At 43.8% G+C, this 22,824-nt stretch overlaps 2 protein-coding genes across 5 annotated transcripts in view; one reads left to right on the forward strand and one right to left on the reverse strand.

Annotated features, from left to right (window-relative positions):
* Positions 1 to 134: 134 nt before the first annotated feature.
* On the forward strand, positions 135 to 16,628 carry FAM161B (FAM161 centrosomal protein B). Of its 2 annotated transcripts, none has more exons than XM_060004231.1 (9): positions 135 to 235; positions 2,557 to 2,876; positions 3,649 to 4,199; positions 5,786 to 6,132; positions 6,619 to 6,746; positions 8,621 to 8,785; positions 9,012 to 9,111; positions 10,545 to 10,687; positions 16,093 to 16,628. In XM_060004231.1, exons 1-9 carry the CDS (start codon positions 182 to 184, stop codon positions 16,094 to 16,096), a joined length of 1,812 nt encoding a protein of 603 aa, XP_059860214.1. In that variant the 5' UTR covers positions 135 to 181; the 3' UTR covers positions 16,097 to 16,628. The 2 variants fall into 2 exon arrangements, with proteins under 2 accessions (XP_059860214.1, XP_059860213.1); XM_060004230.1 differs by lacking the exon at positions 16,093 to 16,628 and adding an exon at positions 11,753 to 12,506.
* ZNF410 (zinc finger protein 410) overlaps positions 13,422 to 22,824 on the reverse strand; it is a 40,417-nt gene continuing 31,014 nt past the window's right edge. Inside the window, exons 9-12 of one of the 3 annotated variants that reach the window (XM_060004234.1) lie at positions 21,520 to 21,645; positions 20,622 to 20,762; positions 19,128 to 19,255; positions 13,422 to 14,223 (exon numbers count right to left, since the gene is read on the reverse strand). In XM_060004234.1, the coding sequence (XP_059860217.1) occupies positions 14,185 to 14,223; positions 19,128 to 19,255; positions 20,622 to 20,762; positions 21,520 to 21,645 (434 nt within the window). In that variant the 3' untranslated portion in view covers positions 13,422 to 14,184. The remainder of the gene's footprint in view (positions 14,224 to 19,127; positions 19,256 to 20,621; positions 20,763 to 21,519; positions 21,646 to 22,824) is intronic. The other 2 variants (XM_060004233.1, XM_060004235.1) reach the window with 2 other exon arrangements.

Below are 22,824 nucleotides of genomic sequence, written 5' to 3' on the forward strand. Positions count from 1 at the left end.
GCCTGCTTGGGCGGGATAGATTAGAGGCTGCCTGGGAAGGGGACTGGTTCGTGTATCCCCCTCGGAGCCAATCAGAGGCCCAAGCTAGAAAGGGGAGGAACCTGACCCGCTTAGCTTGCACCTCCACTGCCGCTGTCATCCCCGCTGTCTCCGCCGCTTCTGTCTCTTCCCCGCTGAGAAGATGACCGTGGGGAGGTCTGCGGGAGCCTCCGGCGGCGCTCAGTGGAGCCGTCAGGTGAGGGGAGAAAAAGAAGGGGAGTTATCGTGTCTGCGCCCCGGAAAGGAATCCCTAAGAGAGGAAACTGTTTGAAGTTGCCTTGGAGACAGACGGCAAGGGCGTGTCACAGGGGCGTGGGATTAAAACGGGCAGTGTTTACGGATGCGGAGGCGGACTCCGGGACCTGAACCCCTTGAGCCTTACGTCAGGCTCTTTATAGAACCATAGAAATGGCCCCCAGTTCCCGCTTATCCTCTCAACCACCCCAGGACTAATAGCACGATTGTTGTCTCCATTTTGTAGAAGAGAAAAATGAGGCGCAGAGAGATTAAGAAATTTGCCCCCAAATTCATAGAGACAAAGTAAATTGGTGGTCGCTTAGGGGTTGGGGAATGAGGAGGGTTAGGGAAAATAGGGAGTGACTGCTAAATGGAATGGGGTCTTTTGGGGGGTTATTAAAATTGTGGTGATGGTTGCACAACTCTGACTATACTGAAACCCACTGAATTGTACACTTGTATGAATTGTATAGTAGGTGTGAATTATATCAATAAAGTCGGGTTTTTTGTTTTTTGTTTTTTTGCGGTACGTGGGCCTCTCACTGTTGGGGCCTCTCCCGTTGCGGAGCACAGGCTCCGGACGCGCAGGCTCAGCGGCCATGGCTCACGGGCCCAGCCGCTCCGCCGCATGTGGGATCTTCCCGGACCAGGGCACGAACCCGTGTCCCCTGCATCGGCAGGCAGACTCTCAACCACTGCGCCACCAGGGAAGCCCAATAAAGTCGTTTTTTAAAAAAGGAATTCTCCTAAAATCACATGCTCTTTAGTAGCAGAGCGAGGGCTAGAGCACATACATACCTTTGACTCAGAATCCAGTGTTCTTTTCAGTATTAGAGCTGGACCCAGTTCAACCATCACCAAGTGTCACTTGGAGGCCTGCAGCGGCCCTTCCCAACTGGTTTCCAGCTGCAACCAACCAGTCACCCTGTGGGGTCCCATCATGGCCCCAGCCTGCTTCTTTCAGGATATCTCTTGCTACTATCCTCCAACCACACTGGCCCTCTTTCTACCTCTCCAAAAGTCCAAAATTTTGTCCCTGCCTCAAGACCTTTGTATTTGCTTTTCTTCAAACCCCAAACCCACTTACCCCAGATCTTAGCAAGGCTGGAGTTTTTCTTACCAATCAGGTGTCAGTCTAGAAGTCCTCCGCAGTGAGAAAGTAAAAATCATCCCAGGACTGGGAAAGTAAAACTCAGACTGTAACAGACCCAGATGAGGCCAGCAGCAAGATCAGCAGAAATCAGTATTTCTCACAGGGCCACACTGTACCTGCAAAATGACTAATACCCCATACTTCTAAATGATTATGCTTACTTATCAATTACTTACTCAGCCCTACTTTGCTCTTGTCCCCTTTTGAATAAAAATTGCTCATTCACCCAGTTACTAAACTGTGCCCTCTTTCTGACGGCATCCATCCATCCTTGCTTCCCCTAACCCTCCTCAGAATCATTCAGGACAAGCCAACCCTAGAAAAAGCCCCCACCCCGTGCCAAGTTCCCTATACTTTCCCATGGTATGCTGTAGCAAATTAATAAACCTAGTTCTGATTACAGGTACATTCCTAGTGGTCTTTATCTGATGGGCTTTTATCAACAGAAAAGCGTCCCATAGCCACTTCATCACTCTATAATCTCACAGTTTCATTGCTTTTATTGGATTTATTACCATCTTACATTAGCTTTCTCCCTTCACTAGGATGTAAGCCTCATGAGAGTAGGGACCTTGTTTGTCTTGTTCGCAGCCTAATACTCAATGCACATGAGGCACCCCATAAATATTTTCTGAATGAATGGAGTATTTAAGCCCAGTTGGATTTCCCACTTTCTAGGACTCTTTCAGCTCGACCACACTGTCTCTCCTGTTAATTACTCATTCCTAGTAACAGGGTAGGAATTAGCTAGAATATGAGGAAAGCAGAGGTATAGACAAGGGAAGCAGGAAAAGGAAGATTGGCAACAAGTAGGTAAAACCCAAGTAGGGCAGGTCCCAGAGTGTGGCCAAAGTTACAGGTAGGATTCCTGGAGAGCAGGGGTGCATGGTGAAGGTGGGTTCTCCATAAATGCTCACCGGACTGCATGAACCAACTTCAGCTCTCTGCTTCCCTTTCCCACCCTTCAACCAAGCACACCTCATTTACCAATATGTGAAATTTCTTTAAAGCAAGGAACACATTTTTCTTTGTCCCCCGCCTCAGTCCCTAATGTATACTTATTTAAAATGAAATTAGTAGTTTTTAAATCACAGTTTGACCCACAGTCTTACTCTATTTCCTTTCAGATATTTCCCCCCAAATCCTCCTCAGACACAGAGGCAGAAGAGGAGCTGTGTGGGAATGGGCTGGTTTTGCCCAGGGCTGGCAAACTCAGTGAGTTCATCAGCCCAGAGGAGGAGACAGATTCTACTTCTGACTCAACTGCGAGTTTTTACGAGACCCTGCAGGCACTAAGGCAGAAAGACAGGTGGTGCCTGTTGGAATCCCTTTATCTGTCTGACCCAGACAGTGATGAAAGCCTCTCTGAAGATGATGAGGACCTGGAGAGTTTCTTCCAAGACAAAGGCAGGGGGAAGCCACAGGTGCAGTCCCCCCTCTCTCCGAGGTAAGGCAGTGCAGTTCAACAGCTGCCTCACTGCACAACTCTGGCCAAGTCACATCATGACTCTGGGCCTCAACTTCCTCCTCAGTAAAACAGAGACCACTCCTGCAAGTGCCACCTACCCAGGCTTCAGCCCAGAATCAGCCAAACGTGTTCTGGTTCCTACCCAGCAGTCCTGAATCACTTTGGGTAACCTTGAGTCACCTGAAGGTTTGGGATCAATTAAAGAGATGCCTTTCCCAAATATACTACCTCCCTGAGAATGGCAACAAGGTCCATTTCCCTTGGCCAAGCCCTGCTATATGCATATATACTTTCTCATTTAATATTTACTTTCTCCTCCCAATCACCCTGTAAGTAGATACTATTTTTGCCATTCTACAGATGAAGAAATTGAGGTTCCAAGAGAACCTTGCTCAAGGTCACACAGCTGATCATTGTTTGAAGCAAGATTGGAACCTGGGCCTGACTCTAAAGGCTTCCTGTGCACGAATGCACTCTTCTCTCTACCGAATGAAAATATTAAGAGTGCAAAGTGGCAATTCTCAGGTCCATTCTAAGGAGAGACTTTCTACTAGGGCTGCTAGGATGGCCTGTGGGAAGGAGAGAAGCCTGGTTGAGAAAGGCGCAGGCCTAGAGGCCTGTGGGGCTGCAATGTGAGGCTGAGAAACTAACTGTGACCTGCTGGAAGGGAGGGGGAAGGAGGAGGATCTTGGAGGAGCCGGGCCTCCTGGCCCCCCTGTCCTCCACGCACAGAGCTGCTCTCTTCCCACAGGTGTGGCTCCATGAGGCGCTGCAGCTCCTTGAGCAACCTGCCCGCCGATCTTCCCAAGGCTCAGCCTCAGCCACCCTCCAGCTCCAGGCCTCCCTCCCAGCACAGAAGCATCAGCTCCTGGGCTTCATCCATCACCGTCCCTCAGCCGTTCCGCATGACGCTGCGCGAGGCCTGGAAGAAGGCCCAGTGGCTGGCCTCCCCTGCCTCCTTTGAACATGAGAGGCAGAAGGCCCAGAAGCAGGGCCAGGAGGAGGCCGAGTGCCACCGGCAGTTCCGGGCACAGCCTGTGCCTGCGCACGTCTACCTGCCCCTCTACCAGGAGATCATGGAGCGCAACGAGGCACGCAGGCGGGCAGGGATCCAGAAGAGGAAGGAACTGCTCCTCTCTTCCTTGAAGCCCTTCAGCTTCCTGGGGAAGGACGAGCAGCGAAAGAAAGCCATTCAACAGAGGGACCTGGTTGCCACAGCTAAGGCCAAAGTCCCCAAGCAGAAGGCCATCAGGAGGATCCCCACAGCCATTCTGGAGCCAGCCCTCGGGGACAAACTCCAGGGTAAAGACATCCTTGCCTCCTGCCTGGGGGTACCAAGCAGTGCTGTGGGGGTTTAGTCGGGCTCAGGGGTCACCCTGGCTCGGAGATGGGCTGTTCGGGCAGACCCGCTAGAGGCCTTGCTCAGTGCAGGCCACGGGGTAGGGTTGGATCTGCCCATACAATGGGGGCGCCTAGTCGGGAGAGGAGTAGGAGGCCCCGGGTTCATCCCGTTGACCTCACCTGGCTCAGTGAGTGGATACGAAGGCCTCTGCGGCAGCACGGGTGCCGGAGCAGAGAACCAATGAGACGTCTGAGTACCAGCCTAGGCCCGCGCCACCACTAGCCAGCTGCCCCAAGGACAGCCCCCCACATCCTGTGAGGTACTCATTTCAAGATGCATAGGTCAGTTAAAGGACTCTGGCTTTATTCGCTCATTCCGTAGCATGCGCCACGTCCCAGGCGTGAATAAATAGACGTAGAGTTTGCGGACATGGGAGGGAGACCAATAATTACAAATGTGACAAGTCACTTGCAGGAGTTAAAGGGGGAAGCCTAGGGGTCCAATGTCACCTATAACAGAGGGACCTGACTTAGAGTGTGGTGGGCGGTGGGAACAGTTAGGGAACGTCCCGAGGGAAAGTGAGCACTGTCCTGAGGGAAAGTGAGCACTGACCCTGAAGGAGGAGCCATGGTGAATTCAATGAAGAGGGAAGAAGAGTGTACCAGGCAAAGGTAATAGCATGGAGGTAAGAAAGCTGAGCACACCCAAGGCATGGAAAGGTAGAGGGGAGACAGAAGAGGAGCCGGGGGTGGGACAGACAGGCACAGGCCAGACCTGGGGCCTTGTAGGCCATGGGAGGGAGTTTGGACTTCATCCCAAGGGCAGGGGGAGCCACTGAAGGGTTTTAAGTAGGGTGGCTCACGATCAGATACGAAGCTCAGAAAGCTCACTCTGCTCAGAAAGCTCACTCTGCTGTGGGGATAATTGTAGGGGGACGGGCAAGTCCAGAGGGATGTTGATCTGTAGAAGCCTATTTCAGTGATTCAACTGAGAAATTATGAAACTAGTAGCAGGGAGGATGAAAAGAGGCTGGACCGGAGAGCGGTTAAAGAGGAGGAGGCGGCAGGACTGATGAGCGAGGAGGACATGAGAACAATGTGGGCAGTGGGCTTGGGCAGTTGGGTGGACGGTGGGGCCTCTGCCTGAGAAGGGAGACCTGGGAGAGGAGCAGGTGACTGGCCCATCCCTCCTGCTCCATCTCTGAAGAAGGAACCATAGAAAGTGCTCAGTAAGTGTAAATGGTAGCTGCTTCTGCAGCCTGATTGGCACACAGCAGTGGTGTCCTAGTCAACATTCATTAAGGCACTCTCCAGGAAAAAAAAAGGAAGTTGATTTGCAGTGTTTGCCATTTTCATGGTATAAATACCCCATCCTGGCCAATTTCAAGCTTTCCACACGATGCCAACTAGCTCGGAAAATTCCTGAAAAGTTAATGCTGAGTTCCAGCACACTAACTGCGAGTGTTTAAGAGGGAAAGCTCGCCACACCTTTTGGTTTGAGGCTTGGTCCCTTCTCACCCCTTGCTCCCCTGACTTCTTCTCCACAGAAGCTGAGCTCTTGAGGAAAATTCGCATCCAGATGAGAGCCCTGGACATGCTCCAGATGGCCTCCTCCCCCATTGCCTCCTCCAGTGGCCGGGCTGACTCACAGCCTCGAATAGCCACCCGGACCCGGGAGGAGAAGCTTGGGTTTCTGCACACTGACTTTGGATTCCAGCCTCGGGTGAATCCTGCCGTCCCTGACTATGAAGAACTTTACAAGGCCTTCCAGAAAAGAGCTGCCAAGAGAAGAGACACCAAGGAGGTGACTCGCAACAAGCCCTTCTTGCTGAGAACCGCCAGTCTGCGTCGTACTCCTCGGCCCTGTGATGCTGCCGCCTCTGAAGGGAGGAGGGTGAGAGCCCAGGCCGCTGCAGGAGGGTCAGGGCTGAGGCCCTAAACACAGGAGGGGCCAGGTCTCAATGGAAGGCACTTCTCATGACACTTTTCTATCTTAATTTTTTTAAAACACCGGCTCAGCTGTAAGCAGATCCACGGTTCCTAAAAATTTAAGACCACAAGAATACTTCCCTTCCTTCCCTCTCTGTAGAGGGATTTTTCAGAAATAAGTGCAAGCAAGTCTGGAAGGCAGGGAGTTGGGGTCAATTGCCATGTCCCAATACCAATTCCAAAGAATTCTTCTCATTTAATTAAAAACTTTGGGATTGATATCCAAGTCTTGCCCTGTTTAACTAAACTCAAGATCTCATTACCCTTGCCTTAACCCCAAGAAAGACCTGAAGATTCTCTCTGACTAGTCCTTCGCTAAAATTGAATCCTAGTTAAGATAGAAACTAATTGCACGTGCTGTCCTACCAATATTAGCCTTCATTTCTTCTAGGAATCTCCACAGCCACCCGGCACACCCCTGCCAAGGAGTCGTTCTCTGAGTGGGCTTGCTTCCCTCTCTGCCAACACCCTCCCCGTGCACATCACAGACGCCACCAGGAAGAGGGAATATGCAGTCAGGTGAGTGGTCAGGCTGCATGAGACCCACAGTGCTCAGATCTTAGCCCCAATGCTGGAAAGCACTCCGCTGCTGGCCTTCTCTCCTGTTTATCAGAGAGACCGAAAGGGGTGGAAGGGGAGTCTTGATGGACAGGAATTCATGTGACTCTCCACACTTCGTGCTGGAGAACACTTAACCATCACTCAGCCAATATTCATGGGGGACTCACTTTGTGCCAGGCACAGCATTAAGGCTGGAGATACCTTATAGAACCTATAGTTTAATATCTAGTCTGAAATACAGAAAGGCAAAGAAGCAACTATCACATCTTGTGAGTAGCACAATGATGGGGAAATGCAGGGGACTGTGGCGGGGAGGGGCGGGGGCGGGCACTGGGCAGCCTGGGTCTTTTGTAATAGATGCCTGAGGTGAAACCTGAAGAATGAGAAGTCAGCCAGACAAAGGCTGGAAAGAAACAAGTTTCCAAACAGAATAACATGCATAAAGACCCACTGGTGAAAGAGGAAGGAAGCGTTAGGAACAGGAATTCAGAGAAGCCTGAACCTGTGTGTGTGACCCTGCCACAAAGAAGATGAGGCATCCATCGCATAGATTTGAGATTCTCTGAGATTCATCTTGGGGAACTATTAGAAGTCGGTTGGGAAGCAGGAGCCTCCTTATTTGTAACTCTTTAACTGACCTGACTCTGTCATGGTAGTCTCATCCAGACAGCACCCCAGCAGGAGTTCCCCCACTAGGCCTCTGAGCTGAAGTCAGCAGGAGAGGTCATGCTGTAACTGGTGGCTTAGCTCTGGGAGAGGACTGGCATCTCAGTGCCTTCCTGTGGGGCTCACAGAGGAGTACATGGAATCTACTTGGCTCTTTAAGACCCACAACAGGGATTTTGGAAATGTATTTAGAATCCAAGGTATACTCCCTCCTTCCTCAAATTTCACAGCGTTACTGAATCAAGGCTAAATGCATCAGAATCCTGAGGTCCCACTACGATAGGTCTCATGAACCAGACAGTGGCCCACCTGCAGAGAATGTCCATATCTCCGTTCTGGCAATAGGGAGTTTGACATATTAGCAGATTAAACTGTCATGCCCTCCTTCCTAATAAGTCCATTTGAATATAAACACCCTACTGCAAGTCTTGACTGTTTTTTCTTTTGGTAGAACTCTCCATAGTACCTTGTAGAATGATATTTGTACAAACTAAGTGCTGCTGGTTGACCCCAAATTGTGCATTGAGGGAGGCCCATTTCCAGTTCTCTGTGGAAATGCAGGTTTGTATTCCCAAAGGACCATGGACCCAGGCACCTTCCAGCCCACCATTTACAGCACAGTTGTCAAGGGCAGAGGCTTCGGAGTCAGACATCCTGGTTCTAATCTTGGCTTTTCCACTGGCATGCTGGGTAGCTTCAAGCAAGTGGTTTACCCTCCCTGAGGGTCAATCTTGTTGCCTATAAAAAGGGAGACTTACAGTCCTTACCTCACAGGGCAGCTATGAGAATTTACAAAAGCTAATGGCTATAAAGCACTTATTGGTGCCTGTCTGCACGTGGTTCAGTGTAGGTAGCTCAGCAAATGGTAGCAATTAGTATTATTTTGTTTCCAGATGGCAGGACACCTGAGTGTAAGAATATTTTAACTCATGTTTTTCAGTTCAATTAATGAACTTCTCCTGGGGTAGAAACTCACTGTCCATAGTGCTGGGAAGGCTTCATCTGCCAGTGCATTTAATCCGGAATCTTATTCTTTCTGAAATGCCAGTGTGGTAAATTACTCACCCATTCATAGAAAAAACCGACTTTCCAGAGAGGTTACTAAGATTGCTTTTAAGTATACCCAGGTTGGTCATTTGTATTCTTTTTTTGCCTCTTCCCTTTAGAAATTCACTTGAGAAAAAGGACAAAGCAGATCAAAGTACTCAGTGGTCGGAGATGCACAAAAAGAAGTGTCAGGCGATATCTAAATCTGTGACCTTGCGTGCAAAAGCCATGGATCCCCATAAAAGCCTGGAGGAGGTGTTCAAAGCAAAGCTGAAAGAGAATCGGTCGGTGTCCTCCGTGTGTCTAAGGAATAACTATCTTGGGAGCCATTTGCCGTGAAAATGGCAAAATGGGGTTATTACAGTAGGCTCCTGTAAGCATAGTCAAGGATTTTGCCAGGCACAGTTAGGAATTTACCATGTCTGTGGGAGTTATTCCACTTAACTGAAATTAAAGGTATTCCAGATTGGAAAAACCTGGAATTCATTCTAAAAATCTTGTTAATTCCAGGAACAATGACCGTAAAAGAGCAAAAGAGTATAAGAAAGAATTGGAGGAAATGAAGAAGAGAATACAAATAAGGCCCTATCTCTTCGAACAAGTTACCAAGGTAAATCTAAACCGTCATTCACTTTCTTTCTGTCTTAGATGAAAGGGCTTTTAGAAATTACGAAACAGCTTAATATCTGGGTATTAAACACTTCCTTTAGGCTCAGATTCTAAATTTGGCTCATTTTATTACTACCATCTTTCCCCAAAGTAAGTAGTGCACTGGTGAACATTGGACTGATTTCATCCAAGACTGGATTCCAAAGGCATCTATAAAGGGATATTTCACTTCCTGGGGTTTTCTCTATAGTCTAGCCTTCAGCTTGAATCAGAGTGGGGGTTAGATCCCAGGCATACAATTGACAGTTTGGCTGTGTTGGAGTATCTTTAACTTGCTACTGTCATGTCTCCTTCTGTAGTGCTGGTGCCCTGGGCACCCCCAGCCTCTACAGCTGTGGCACATTTATAGATCTTCAGGGGTTGAGATGCTCACAAGCACCCCACAAGGCCTCTTCCAGATTAAGTGGCTTTCTGGCTGGAAGAGTCACTTTAAGATGTTCTCTAGACTCCTAGGGAAGTTGGACACAGTTGAGATCTCCCTAAGGAAGCTCTGGGGCTACTTGAACAGTAAAGGCCACCATCCCAGATAGCTTTGAGCTGCATCAAGCTCTGTAGATCTCTCTCCTCTCCTGAGTTTCAAACAAAGTTGGCATTCCCTAGTGACCTGGTTCCAAATGTTGGGCATTATCTGTCCTATAGCCAGTGCATTATTTAGGCATTTGCTGGGTCCAGTCCTTCCCAATCCCCTACATATTACACACACACTGGACTGTCTTGGATTTACTTAGAAACTTGCATTGCTAAGTAAAAATTTCTCATAATGACGTTTGCTCTTCATGTTAGCTTTTTCCTAGCAAGCTCACTCTCAGATCTCAAAAGATCTTTCACCACTCTAGGAAAAATGCAAAGTACTCTATATGACTTTGCTCTTGAACACTTAAACAAACAAACAATAACCTTTTTTCTGGTCTACATGCATACCATCCAACCTGTTAAGAATGTTACAAGTGCAGCTTATTTTCAATTTGTTATATTTCAGTGTTCCTGATGATGGTTTGGTTGCTTTTAAATGTTAAAAATGTTTTTAGTCCATCTTTTTCATCTGGGTCTCACTTGGTCTTCCAAAAATCTAAATCCTTGCCTCACAAAGGTGTGGTTCCCAAAACAACAGTTGGCATCTCCTGAATATTAGAAATACAGAATTGCAGGCCCCATCTGAGAACTACCTAATAAGAATCTACATTTTAACCCGATCTTCAGGTAGGTTCCTATGTACTTTAAAGCTTGAAAATAAGGCTCTAAGTAATTTTCATACAAATCTGTGTCCAGCACTACTGGGGGGGGGGGGTGGAAAAGCAGTATTATAAGCATACAGATTAAGCAAACAATTCAGAATTATCTGGTAATTCAGCTACAGCAAATTCCATTCCACAGGACCTTGCCAGGAAGGAAGCAGAACAACGGTATCGAGACACCCTGAAGCATGCTGGGCTGGATGAAGACTTTGTGAGGAACAAGGGTCAGGGCAACCGGGCTTTACAGTGGAAGGAGCAATCAGAAGTCCGTGATTGTCCCAGGTAATCGGAGATACTGCTGTCATCCTGCAGCTCTCAAGTCGCCATCTCTAGTAATGCCACTCGGAGGAAGCTTTAGAACAGTCACTCATATTTTGAGATCACAATCCTGTATTTATAGAATACTAATCTAGAGATCTCCAAGTAACACATTTAAATTTGGTGAGTAGTGCAGTTGTGAATAAAATATAGCTATTGTGTATTAGGTCTAGATTCCTTCAATTTGAAACAGATCATTTTTCCAATCCCAGTCCAATGCCATCAGTCGAAAGTACTTCTACTTCAATTCTGAAGAAAAATCATGTATATTTTTACTTCCTATAAAATGATAAACTACACTCTTCATTTATTTTACTTATTGGATAAGTGAAAGTAAAAACCATTATAGGGCCACAATAAAAGCTGTAAATATCCTGTACAATCAAAGCCTTTCTTTTCCCCTCAGCTTGGTCACCATGGCTTGTTCAAATCTAGCTTTTTTAAAATAATAAATTTATTTATTTATTTATTTATGGCTGAGTCAGGTCTTCTTCGTTGCTGCACGCGGGCTTTCTCTAGTTGCGCTAAGCGGGGTCTGCTCTTCATTGCTGTGCACAGGCTTCTGACTGCAGTGGCTTCTCTTGTTGTGGAGCACAGGCTCTAGGCACGTGGGCTTTAGTAGCTGTGGCTGTGGACTGTAGAGCACAGGCTTAGTTGCTCTGTGGCATGTGGGATCTTCCCAGACCAGGGCTCGAACCTGTGTCCCCTGCATTGGCAGGCAGATTCTGCACCACTGCACCACCAGGGAAGTCCCAAATCTAGCATTTTTTAAAAGCAACTCACTAGCACCACCTCCTCCATTGATATCATATAAGTCAAAGGGAGAAAAGCACAGTATTTCTATTACTCTAAATTTTGTTTCAAGTCCTAGTAGCCCTTCCCCTAATTCCTATCTCAGTTTTCCCCCTAGAAATTTGCCTTTATACCCCATACAAAATAATGACAATGTTGAAACCATGCTTAAGCCTTACATGATGCTTCCTTTGATTTAAAATTTAAAATTTTATAATTCTTTAATTTATTCTGCAGCACTCATGAAACTACAAAACTCGGCATCAGGAATCCACGGCAGGATTTAGAAGAATCTCTAGAACAGCCTACAAGCCCCAAGAAAGAACTAGAGGAGCTGTCTTATGAATTACCAGATAATCTCAAATCATTTGGTTAATCAGCATACTTAAAACTACTGCTTTCGAATAATATCAAGCAGCTACCTTGGGGTTGAGTCAAGGCAGGCAAAACTTGGGTTTTGAGTCATGGTTACTTTTGGAGAATGGGGGAAAGAAAAGTAAATAACAGAGAATGGGCCAAGTAAATCAAAGTGGAGAAGTTCAGGGTAGAGGGATCAGAGCTAATTAAGGGTTCTTGCTTTGTGCCTCACACTTAAGCATACAGGTACAGAAAAAAGGGCATAAGCCCAAATGCCTACAGAGGCTAGTCAGGAAACACATGGGTCAAATGGGCTGGCTGTCAGATTAGTAGGAGATAGTAGAGACTAGAGAGTATCAACCCTGATGGAATACAGGCCCAGAATTGCCAGATAAACCACATTTTCAACAGAAACCAGAAATGTGCATGTCGGCAACTAATTTAAAACTTACTGGGAATTCCCTGGCCGTCCAGTGGTTAGGACTCCACGCTTTCACTGCCAAGGGCGTGGGGTTCAATCCCTGATCGGGGAACTAAGATCCCACAAGCTGCGCAGCCCAGCCAAAAAAAAAAAAAATTATTTGGAAATAATATGTGGGAAAAACAAAACATGTTTGTATATCAGATTAGCCCATGGGGGATGACAAATTTGCAACCCCAAATACGGGGTTTCTTAGCCTCAGCACTACTGATATTTTGGGCCAGATGAGTCTATGCTGGGTGAGGGAGCTATACATTGTACGATGGTTAGCAGTACCCCTGACCTCTATTTACTAGATGCCAATAGCACCCCTCTCCTCAGTTATGACAACCAAAAATGTCTCCAGATATTACGAAAAGTCCCCTGGGTGGCAAAATGTCCTTGGTTGAAAACCACTGTTCTAGTATAAAAGTAAGGCTACTGGAAGCGAAAACTGGCATTTTAAGAATACAAGTAATTGATATGAACTCAGTCTATCTAGCACAGGATAATTATGCATGTCATTAACAAATTAAGAACTATAATTACTTTATTTAAAACAGCAGTTAATTCTTTGCTGTTATCTGCTTAGAATGTGTCACTGTGTGCATGTGTGTACTATGTTAGCATGAGGTTCATTTTAATAAATTTGAAACTTCTGACAGCCATGATTTTCTAGTAGGTGATCTCTGGATACTTTTCTTCTCACCAATATAATGAAATATTCTCTCTCAGTAACTCTGAAGACAGGATGATGGTAGCAAGAGTGCCTACTCTGACAGAAGAACCTTTCTCATGTTTTTAAAAGTATCTTTCTGGAAATATTCAAAAATATCTGCTATTATTGCCATTTTTCCAGACTCAAACATGGTCCTTTTGGTGATGACAAGAATGATACTCTGGTAACTACCACGTGGGTTTGCTAGTTGGAGATGAAGATGCTCATGTCATCTTCCCGAAGACTTCTGAGCTCGGTTTTACCTGCATGGACTCCTGAGGGTAAATCAGTGCCCTATCTTAAAGGGAAAGACTGAATTATTTTCTTAATCTCCTCTCAAAAGGAAACAAATTTTGTTTAAAACAAGGAGCCAAAGAACTGACTGGCTGTTTTGTTTATTTAAAGGAAAAACAATTGAAGCTCTGAATCAGGTGATTTTTAACTTAAAAAAACAAAAAGCAAAAAACAAACAACCTCTTAACATGCTACTGTATGTTCCATAAACAAAGAAAGCAAAGTGGCCAAGTAGAGGTGTATAGGACAAGATAGTACCTCAGCCTGGGACAAGCAGGGATTCAAGTAATTTATTTTTTTGAAGACCAGTGGCAGAGAGTCTCTTACTCAGGTTGCTAAAGGGAGAATGTCACAACAGAACTGACATCACTCCCTTCTCGAAAGCAACAAGGCATCTTGAAAGCTTAACTTCTTGGTGAAGTTTTATGGTTGGTGGCAGGATTTAGTTCACCCATGTGAAAAGACAGCTCAGTATGGGATGAAAACTCTTCAAAGGAAAACCTCCCCTCAACAGTCTTACTGAGAAACTTCAGCCAACAAATAATCAAATTCACTTTTGGGAGAAGTCTATCCCAAAATTGTGCAGTGGGAAGAGAGGTAGGTACAGTTACCCAGCCCACATTCACTGCTTTCTTTCTTGTCTGAATCAGATGGTAGTTGAAGAGAAGCTCTCCTACAGTCATCTTCTAGGCCAGGAAAGATGAACAGAGGCAAAAGTGGGGTCCTGTCCTTCACAGATTCATTTTGGTTCTGGCAGACTGTGAGCCATAAGCATCCTGTTCCCACTACATGCACTCTGGGATCAGGTAGAGCTGATCTTCCAGGAGTCAGCACCCATGCTCATGTCCGTCCTTCAGTTAAATCTCCTTGGTTTAGTAACTGTAAGAGATTAAAAACAAATCTGGAATAGTTACCAGTGAATAACAGGAAAAATAATTCATACTAAGTGAAAGGTTTACAATTGGGGGTGGGGAATGCATTGCAGGGGTGAGTCAGGGACAGCTAGTTCCAAATCAGAAGATATGCACAGACTGATAGATCTCATTTATATACTGGCCTTGGGACAGCACTTTGACCATTCCTACTATAGCAGTAAAATATCCTGATAATAATTATAATATCCTATAAGCCAAACTATTATTTGTGTAATCACATACTCACTAGTCAGTGATGGAGGAATCTATAACCACAGGGAAATCAGAACTGGTGGAACCAAAAATCTTACATCAGTCAGTTAGCCAAAGTACAGGCTGAAGGCTCAAGAAGAAGTAAAAGGAATGGAGTTCTACGTGAGAGCTACAACTCACTCATGAAAAATCCAGGGATTTCCTGGGCTTAAAATACCTTTCCTGTGATGAGGGAAGACAAGCCTGAGAGTCTCCAACAGGGTGGCAGCTACCGTGGACATTCTACTCTACATTCAAGGTTCCTGTTGAAAGGTGTTTTTGTATAATAATTGATGAAATTGGGTTCCATTTTATTATGAAAAGAAAATGAGATGGGAATAATACAGTGAAAACAGAATAAACATTGTTAAAATCTAATCAGATAAATTCTAGAGCTGGAGATATATTTATTTGGTGATCTTAATTTAGATGAAGGTAATTTACGTAGTAGAATTCAATGGTATGGAATTTAAAGAAAAATTTTAAACTTAGAGAAAGAAAGCACAGATTTCATTTGATACTGTGTGGTAGAGATTAGGAATGGTGTATTTTTAATCTAGACCAAGATCCAGATGTTTACACTGTAACTTAGCAATGGCACTTTATGAGAAATGTTAAAGAATTTGTAATTTCTGTTTTCCTCCTTGTTTTATTTGGGAAATATTCTAAGATATAGTCAAAGCTAACTGGCAATCACTTATACTGGTTCTTGAATTCAAGAATGTGAAGTCAGTGTGGCTATGGAGCCCCATTTGGGATGACCTTTAGTCCACAGAAGGTCAAAAGCCCTGGGGTCTCAGCTGGGTCTGCACAATGAGTCCTCTGTCTGATTCTCAGAAGACCTGGCCACACTGAGGAAAAATCAGAATTGCCCAATTTGAACCATCTGAGTGAGAGTTAACTTGTAGTTTTTCATATACTTTCCATGATAATTTCTGACACTTGTTCTTGATAAGTTATTTTTATTTTTAGAGCATATTTACAGGAGTCCAATTAGAAGTGCATCAGCAGATTCTTACAGGTCTGATCTACAATGCATGGTGATCTTTAAAAAACAATTTGGAATGGGCGTGTGTTGTTTTAAGGGTTGCTATTGCCTTCTCCTTCTCTGGCATCTGAGAATAATCCCTAAGGAGTCAATATTCCTCACTCACTGGAGGAACAGTCAGTACCTGGACCCCGGATGAGGAAGAGGATGAAGCCTGGAGCCTTTAGGGGCTTATAGCTTGAAAAAAAATGAAGGTATTGAAGGATGTGATAAGCCCACCTTCAGAAGGAAAAGGAGGGGATGAGCAATGAAAATGCCTTGATGGGAGGAAGGTAATAATGGTATAGTAAAGGAAAGACAAAAGAAGTGAGGCTCAGACAGAAGTTATATTTGTAAATACATAAGGATCCATGAGGAAGAAGTGATAGTGAAGGATTTTCAACTACATCTAAGGGCAGCACTTTCCTCTTGCGGTGTTAATATTTTTCTATTAAGCATCTGAGGCTTCCATTCTGAAACTGGGTACACAGGACTTAAAGGCCCTTTGTGTTCTCCTGGAGTGAAGGCCAAGTTTTCCTTTGTTTTTTTTTTTAGGTAGTCCGTGTTATTGTGTCTGCCTGAGGCTGTGAGTGAGCATCTCCCAGACAAGGACACTCGGAAGCCAGCTACAGGTTCAAGAGAACAAATGTGCTATTACTGGACTTTCTGCATACACAAATCTGACCATGTCATACCCCATTTAAAACCATGCAGTGGCTACCCAGTGCCCCCAGGATAAAATCATGTCCTATAAGGCCCTTAAAGAGAAGAACCAGCTTGTCTTTCCTGCTCTCATTTTTCCATCCCACACCAATCTCTCCATTCCATGTCCATCACACTCAACCCTTTGTGGTTGCATAGTCAGGCGTGCTCCCTCTCCTTTGTACACATTGCTACCTTTACGCCTGTTCAATTTCTTCAAATCTCTCCCACTTCTCCATCAAGATGATTGCTAGTCATCCCTCAGGTCTCAACTTAAACTCTAAAACTTATTCCCTGACTTCCCCCAAGACTAACACTACTACCCGGTATAAAAATTGCCAGTTCACTGACCTGTTGCCCTTCCCATTCTAAACTGTACAGCACAACTCCAGGGGCATCATTTACATAGCTATGGAGTTATGAAAGGCAGAGGTCCTAACTCTGACTCTAAGCTCTTTGAGATAGAGATTATATTTTGTTTACTACTGTATAACTAGTACCCAGCAGAGTGCCTTGCACACATCAGGTACATAATATCTGTTGAATGAATTATCTTTATTCATCTGGCATTTATTTGGGGTAATCTGGAGTGCTTCAATTAAAAAAGGTATTTAGCAGTATGGGAGAGAAAAACTCCAAAGTTTCAAATATAAAAAAAGAAAACGTTGGGGGCTTCCCTGGTGGCACAGTGGTTGAGAGTCTGCCTGCCGATACAGGGGACACGGGTTCGTGCCCCGGTCCGGGAAGATCCCACGTGCCGCGGAGCGGCTGGGCCCGTGAGCCATAGCCGCTGAGCCTGCGTGTCCGGAGCCTGTGCTCAGCAATGGGAGAGGCCACAACAGTGAGAGGCCCAAGTACCGCAAAAAAAAAAAAAAAAAGAAAGAAAACGTTGAGTGTTGTGGATTGGTATGTCAGGATAATAATTTGTACTAGGTACAAAAAGAAGGGGATGACTTTCCTGAACTATTTCAGAGCAACCCAATAGTTAATGCAAGTATTTCTTTTATAGAAGAATCACAGTTAATAAAAGCAGAAGAAAAAAGAGAATAAGGTATCACTGTTTTGCAAGCCCTAATGAAAAAACAGATCTAGGCCATGATCAGTAATGGTTGCCAAAACTTTTACATAACCCACTGGTCAATCTTGAGATCAGTAAGAGGAGAACAACCAAATATCACGTGTCTCTTGATGAGATGTAGTAGGAAGCAAGAGTACCACCTATAAAATATTCTTGCCAAGAGGAAAAACAAACGGTAATCTAATCAAGCCTCTAAACGTAATTACCAGTTTTCAGGAAGTCTGTGGATAGAGAAATATATCAAACAACAAAAGGAGTCAATCAACCAAAATCAGAATGTGGGAAATGCTATAAGACAAACAACCCAATTCCTTAAATAGATAGCCATACTGAAAAAAAGAGGGGGAGGACTATTAGAGAGAAAGAGAATTATTAACCAAATGCAATGTATAGGCTTTGTTTGAATTCTAATTCAAACCAACCAACCATAAAAAGATTCTTTCTGAGAAAAAATTCAGAAGGCTAAGAATCAGAGGATATCAATAAATTATTGTTAACTTTATTGGGTATAATAAAGATATGAAAAAATAACAGAAATATTTACAGATGAAATGTCTATGATTTGATTTAATACTGCAGTACAAATAAATACTGCAGTACAAATACCGCAGTACAAATAAAACACCAACAGCAAACAGTAGGAAGGAAGTGATAAGAACAGTAGAGAGTTAATTGTTGAAGATGGGTGACAAGTACATGGATTCACTATACTATTCTCGTTCTCAGTATTTATACTCTTTGAAAACTTCCATAATAAAACATTTTAAATAGATAAACGAAGAGGGGAACAAATAAAGGAAGCCTCCACAGGTGAGACATGTTCCAAAGCAGTTACCAGGAGAAGGTGACTTAGGAAAGAACCAAATACCAAATAGCAAAAACTTTCAATATAACATAAGCAAGACTGAGACAATGGGTCGCAATGATGAATACAAGGAAAGGTCCTGGAAGAAACATTAGCATGCATGCCCAGAGCCTTCTGATCCTGGATATCCTCAGAAATATTACAGAAAAATTGAGACCATTCAATATAGGAGGCAGAGTCATTTGAATGCTGTAACAGCGGACTGTGGTCTACAGGCTATAATGAAAGGAAAAGTGAAAGATACTATAACACCAAAGCCAGAATATACAGGCTTTGGCAAAAGCTTATGCATATGAAACAAGCTCATGAGGAAGTAATCTACCTCCACGACATAAGGCCAATAAAATACCCTAAGATTCTAGAAGCCCAACTGGTTTTCATTCTGTTTTCCGGGTCAGAGCCAAAAAAACAGAGTAAGGGGTGCTTAGAATCAATCTAAAAGCCCCCTTTGATTTAGATGATGGTTCTCACTCAACAAGCCAAGTGGACACATTCCCATATGCCCAGTTGGTTCAGCCTGCTATCTCCGAGACAACTGGCCCTAGCAAAATGAATGATAATTATTTCTAATGATTTTGTCACTATCTTTTTTGCTCAAGGACTACTTTGTCCCAGGATGTTATTTTCTTTATAAAATAAAAGCAGCATCTTCATCGCAAGTGAGGCAAGAACAGGAGGAGCGGATCTCATTAATTAGGGCATGTGTATCAAGGAAACTAGAGCTCAGAGTCCCAGCTGTGAATGACCAATCTCCCAATTCAGCAGACCCTAATACTCAGGTTCCTTTCAAACCTGGACTCATGCTTAGCTTAAGGTAAGATATTCTAATCTAAGTCTCCAGGAAAGGGGAATTGGAGAATTTTTTCAGATCCTCGGAAATAGATTCCCAATCATTCTCCACATTAATCTCCACAGAAACAAAGTAAGGGCAAGAGACAGTTTTACCTCCTGTGGATTTACGGCAGTTAAGACAGACACCTCATATGACTGCCTCCCTGACTGCATGGTCACCAAATGATGCGTCACATCAGGCACTGAAGACAGAGGACGTGGGGATCCTTCAGCAAGCACCTCTGAAACAGCAGAAAAATGTTTCAATGCAAAGTGAATCCACAGATCTACCTACCTACCTTCATTATCAAGTCTCTCATTAAGAACGCTTAAAACTGTTCCCTGAAAAACTGAATCCCACATTCCTGTGTTTCTTCCAAATTAATTCCTGCCTGATAATCACTATCAGTGAATTTGCAAAGTATTAAAAAAGGGGGATGGGAAAAAAAGGCAAGAAATCTTGATATAACAGCTGACCATTTTTCAGTATGCCAATTTAGAGTAATATGGCTTTAGCACTATTAACTGGATTAAAAATTGCTTATGAATCAGGGAACCAGAGCCAACGCTTAAAGCAGTCACCAGTGATGGAAATAGTGCAATACGTGCTAGTCAAGAGCTTAAACCTGGCTCCAAAGGTCCTTCTCACTGTCTCTTCCTCCCTTGAGACTTTCCTCCTTAGTATCATTTATGAAACAGAAGAGGCTTATTGTGGAAGCACACTCTGGGCCTTGTAGGCTCCATATATAAGTTACACAAACATGGTCTTTATACCCAAAACTGACTGACTGGGATATGAGTAACGAAAACAAAGGATCTCAGACTTATTAAATGTTCATCAGCAGAATCACCACGAAAATCTTCTGGAAATTGCTTACACATAAACCACTTAGCTCTCAAATAAATTAAGGGTACCTTCTAGGGGCTTTCTAGCTTATATTGCTCTTCCAGGATACCACATAACTTAACGTTTGCTTATACACTATCTTCTACTCACTCAATGTTGTTTCCCATATGTAAGTTTTGACTTCTGAACTAGATTTTAAGGTCCCTGTCTTCTACTTTTCTTTCCCATGGTGCCAGGTACACATTAGGCACTGAATAAATGCATGCTGACCTCACCTGTTAAGTTTTTCAGAGAAGAGGGCCTGGCCTGTGTAACTTGGGTGAAATTTCTATACCAGAGAGGAGCAACTGTTTCCTAGAGAGCCCTTTCTTTTCTCCAGAAGATATGGCTTTTGAAGGTATGGAGAAATTGCTTTAATTCTCCTCTGTAAAACCTGGTTATGTTCTGTTTAAATATTTTAAAAGTTAAGTTCTTCCATAACTGCAATAGGAAAGATAGAAACAGTTGGGCTAGGATGCTAGGATTATGGATAATTTTCTTCTTAAAACTTTTTATTCTTTTGTAACATTATCTTTTCAATGAAAAAACTTTTTAAAATATTCACTTTTCCACTCCAGAGACAACACAAATGCTACTCAATCATACCATTTCTACTCACAAGAAATGAAATTAATTAAAACCTCCATTTTGGAGAAAACCCCATTCCTTAGTCCCTAGTTGCAGCCCATTTTCCCCAAATAAAGGAGAGTTGAAAGTCTTACCATCATCAACTCCTAGGATAGAATTGGTATTTGGTAGGTTCAAGGACTCTCCACCAAGGCTGGGCTGAGAATTCATAGACACCAGGTTTTTACTGGTTACTGAAGCCTCTTCAAGCAAACTACTGCCCATTAGTGGCTCAGCTGCACAGAGAATAGGATGTGAGAGACATACAGCAGTCAAGGCTGTGCCTGGTCCCCATTTTCCTTCACGAGAAGCTGGCTTTTTTTTCAGAACTAAAAGTTAACCTGTACCTTGGATGCCACCTCCTCTATTTCACTTACTTTTGGGAAGCAAAAATAAACCTAGAAGGGAAGAGTTTGAGCCTCATGGATAAATACCCTTGCTTGTGATCAGCATCTGGATAACAAACATATAAAATGGGATGGGTGCATCCTTAGAAAGGAGTACTTAGAATAAAATAATTGATTAAGGAAAGACATGGAAAGGAATAATAATAAAAACATATTATCAAATTTAAGCTAGGGTAAAAAGGGAGTCATGACTGATAAGTAAAAAATGCTTAAACTCTTGTCATACAGAAATCTTCATCACAGTGACACTCAAATGATGGTTCATGGATCAGCACCAGTTACCATCAAACTCACTAGAGGAACTTTCAAAATTATAGACTCCAGGATTTTACTACCAAGTAATCTCATTTATCAGGTTGTTTTGTTTTGCTGGGGGGGGAGAGGTGGACAAGCAATACACAATATATGTTTTAAAAGCTTGCAAACGATTTTACTGTACAGCTACATTTGGAAACCACTAGTCCATCAAATGAGACCAATCTCTCTACCCAAAATAGAATCAGAAAATTTCCACATCAGACAGGCCAGTTATTTGGCTTTTTGAACCCCCAAAATATAGCCCTCCACTATACCCTCTTCTCCTTACCAGTTTGTTCCTGCTCTTGACTCCCAGCTGCTCCCATCTGCAAGTGATGCTTTCTCATGTGCACATTCCTGCTCCCACTCTGAGAGAAGGTCTTCCCACAGACTTGACACTGATGTGGCTTCTCTCCTGAAACACAGACCCGGTTAAGACAGGGGAGCCAAAAAGACAGGGTACATTTCTGACAGCAAGAGAATGGACTCAAGCCCTAGATGGAGAAGCCCAGAGGATGTTAAACTAAACATTAAGAGGCTACTCCTTCTCCCATGCCGCAGCTTCCCCCAGCCTCTCAACCTTCAGTACACAGGGGAAGGCTGGAAAGTACACCAGGAGGGCTTAGCACACTCACTGCTCCCAGCCTCCAGTACTCTCCAGACCCACTGTACTGCTGCTTCCACAAAACAACTTCTCTGGTATAAGATCATGGTAGACACAGAATATTTACTTCCCTTTTCAGATACAGTCTTCCATGGACCTCAAGGACATGCACTAGCCTCAAGGATTCCAACCCTGGATTCATAATATACCTTTATCCCGTTTCCTGCCATAACTCCCAGTCTTCAATGTTCACACTGGTGGTTCTTCTACACAATGATCTGAACTATCCCTTAGGTCCTCAAGTCTGAAACCCTCAACTTCTATCCCACCTACCCAGACAACCACACTTAGAGCGGGGTCAAAAACTTATGCCAAAGAACAAAAACAAAAACAAAAAAAACCCTTATGCCTACAGGGGACTAGTAGATAGCAAAACTAAGTGAAATGACCAGAAAATTTCCAGAAGAGGCAGAATATAGAGAGCCAGAAAGCTGGTCAATGACTGCCTGGATCTGAGGGTGGGAGCAGGAACTGACAGCAAAGGGGCACAAAGGAACTTTTGGTGTGATGCAAGTGTTCTAAAACTGGATTGTGGTGGTGATTGTACAATCCTATATATTTTCTAAAAATCACTGATGTGTATACTTACAATGGGTGAACTTTAAGGTATGTGCATTAATAGGTCCAAAAGCTGTTAAAAAATAACTATAATGGATTGAAATACAGTGAATATGTAGAAACACATGAATTCAAGATAATATTAATGAGAGAGAGAAAAAAAAAGCAGTGAAAATGACACTACTAGAAGTAACCAGAGTACCAATTTCTTATTCTGAAAACTCACAGTTAAAAGAATTACACATTTATCCTGCCTTTTGTGTACATATTACCAAATAGCCCTAGTTGATAGAGACCCATTATACAGAAGAATTCTGGCTAACAAATGTGAATGAATAATAGAATTAGAAAAATAACATTTTACAACCCTGC

This window comes from Delphinus delphis, chromosome 2 (genome assembly GCF_949987515.2).
Source record: "Delphinus delphis chromosome 2, mDelDel1.2, whole genome shotgun sequence".
Classification (NCBI taxonomy): Eukaryota; Metazoa; Chordata; class Mammalia; order Artiodactyla; family Delphinidae; genus Delphinus; species Delphinus delphis.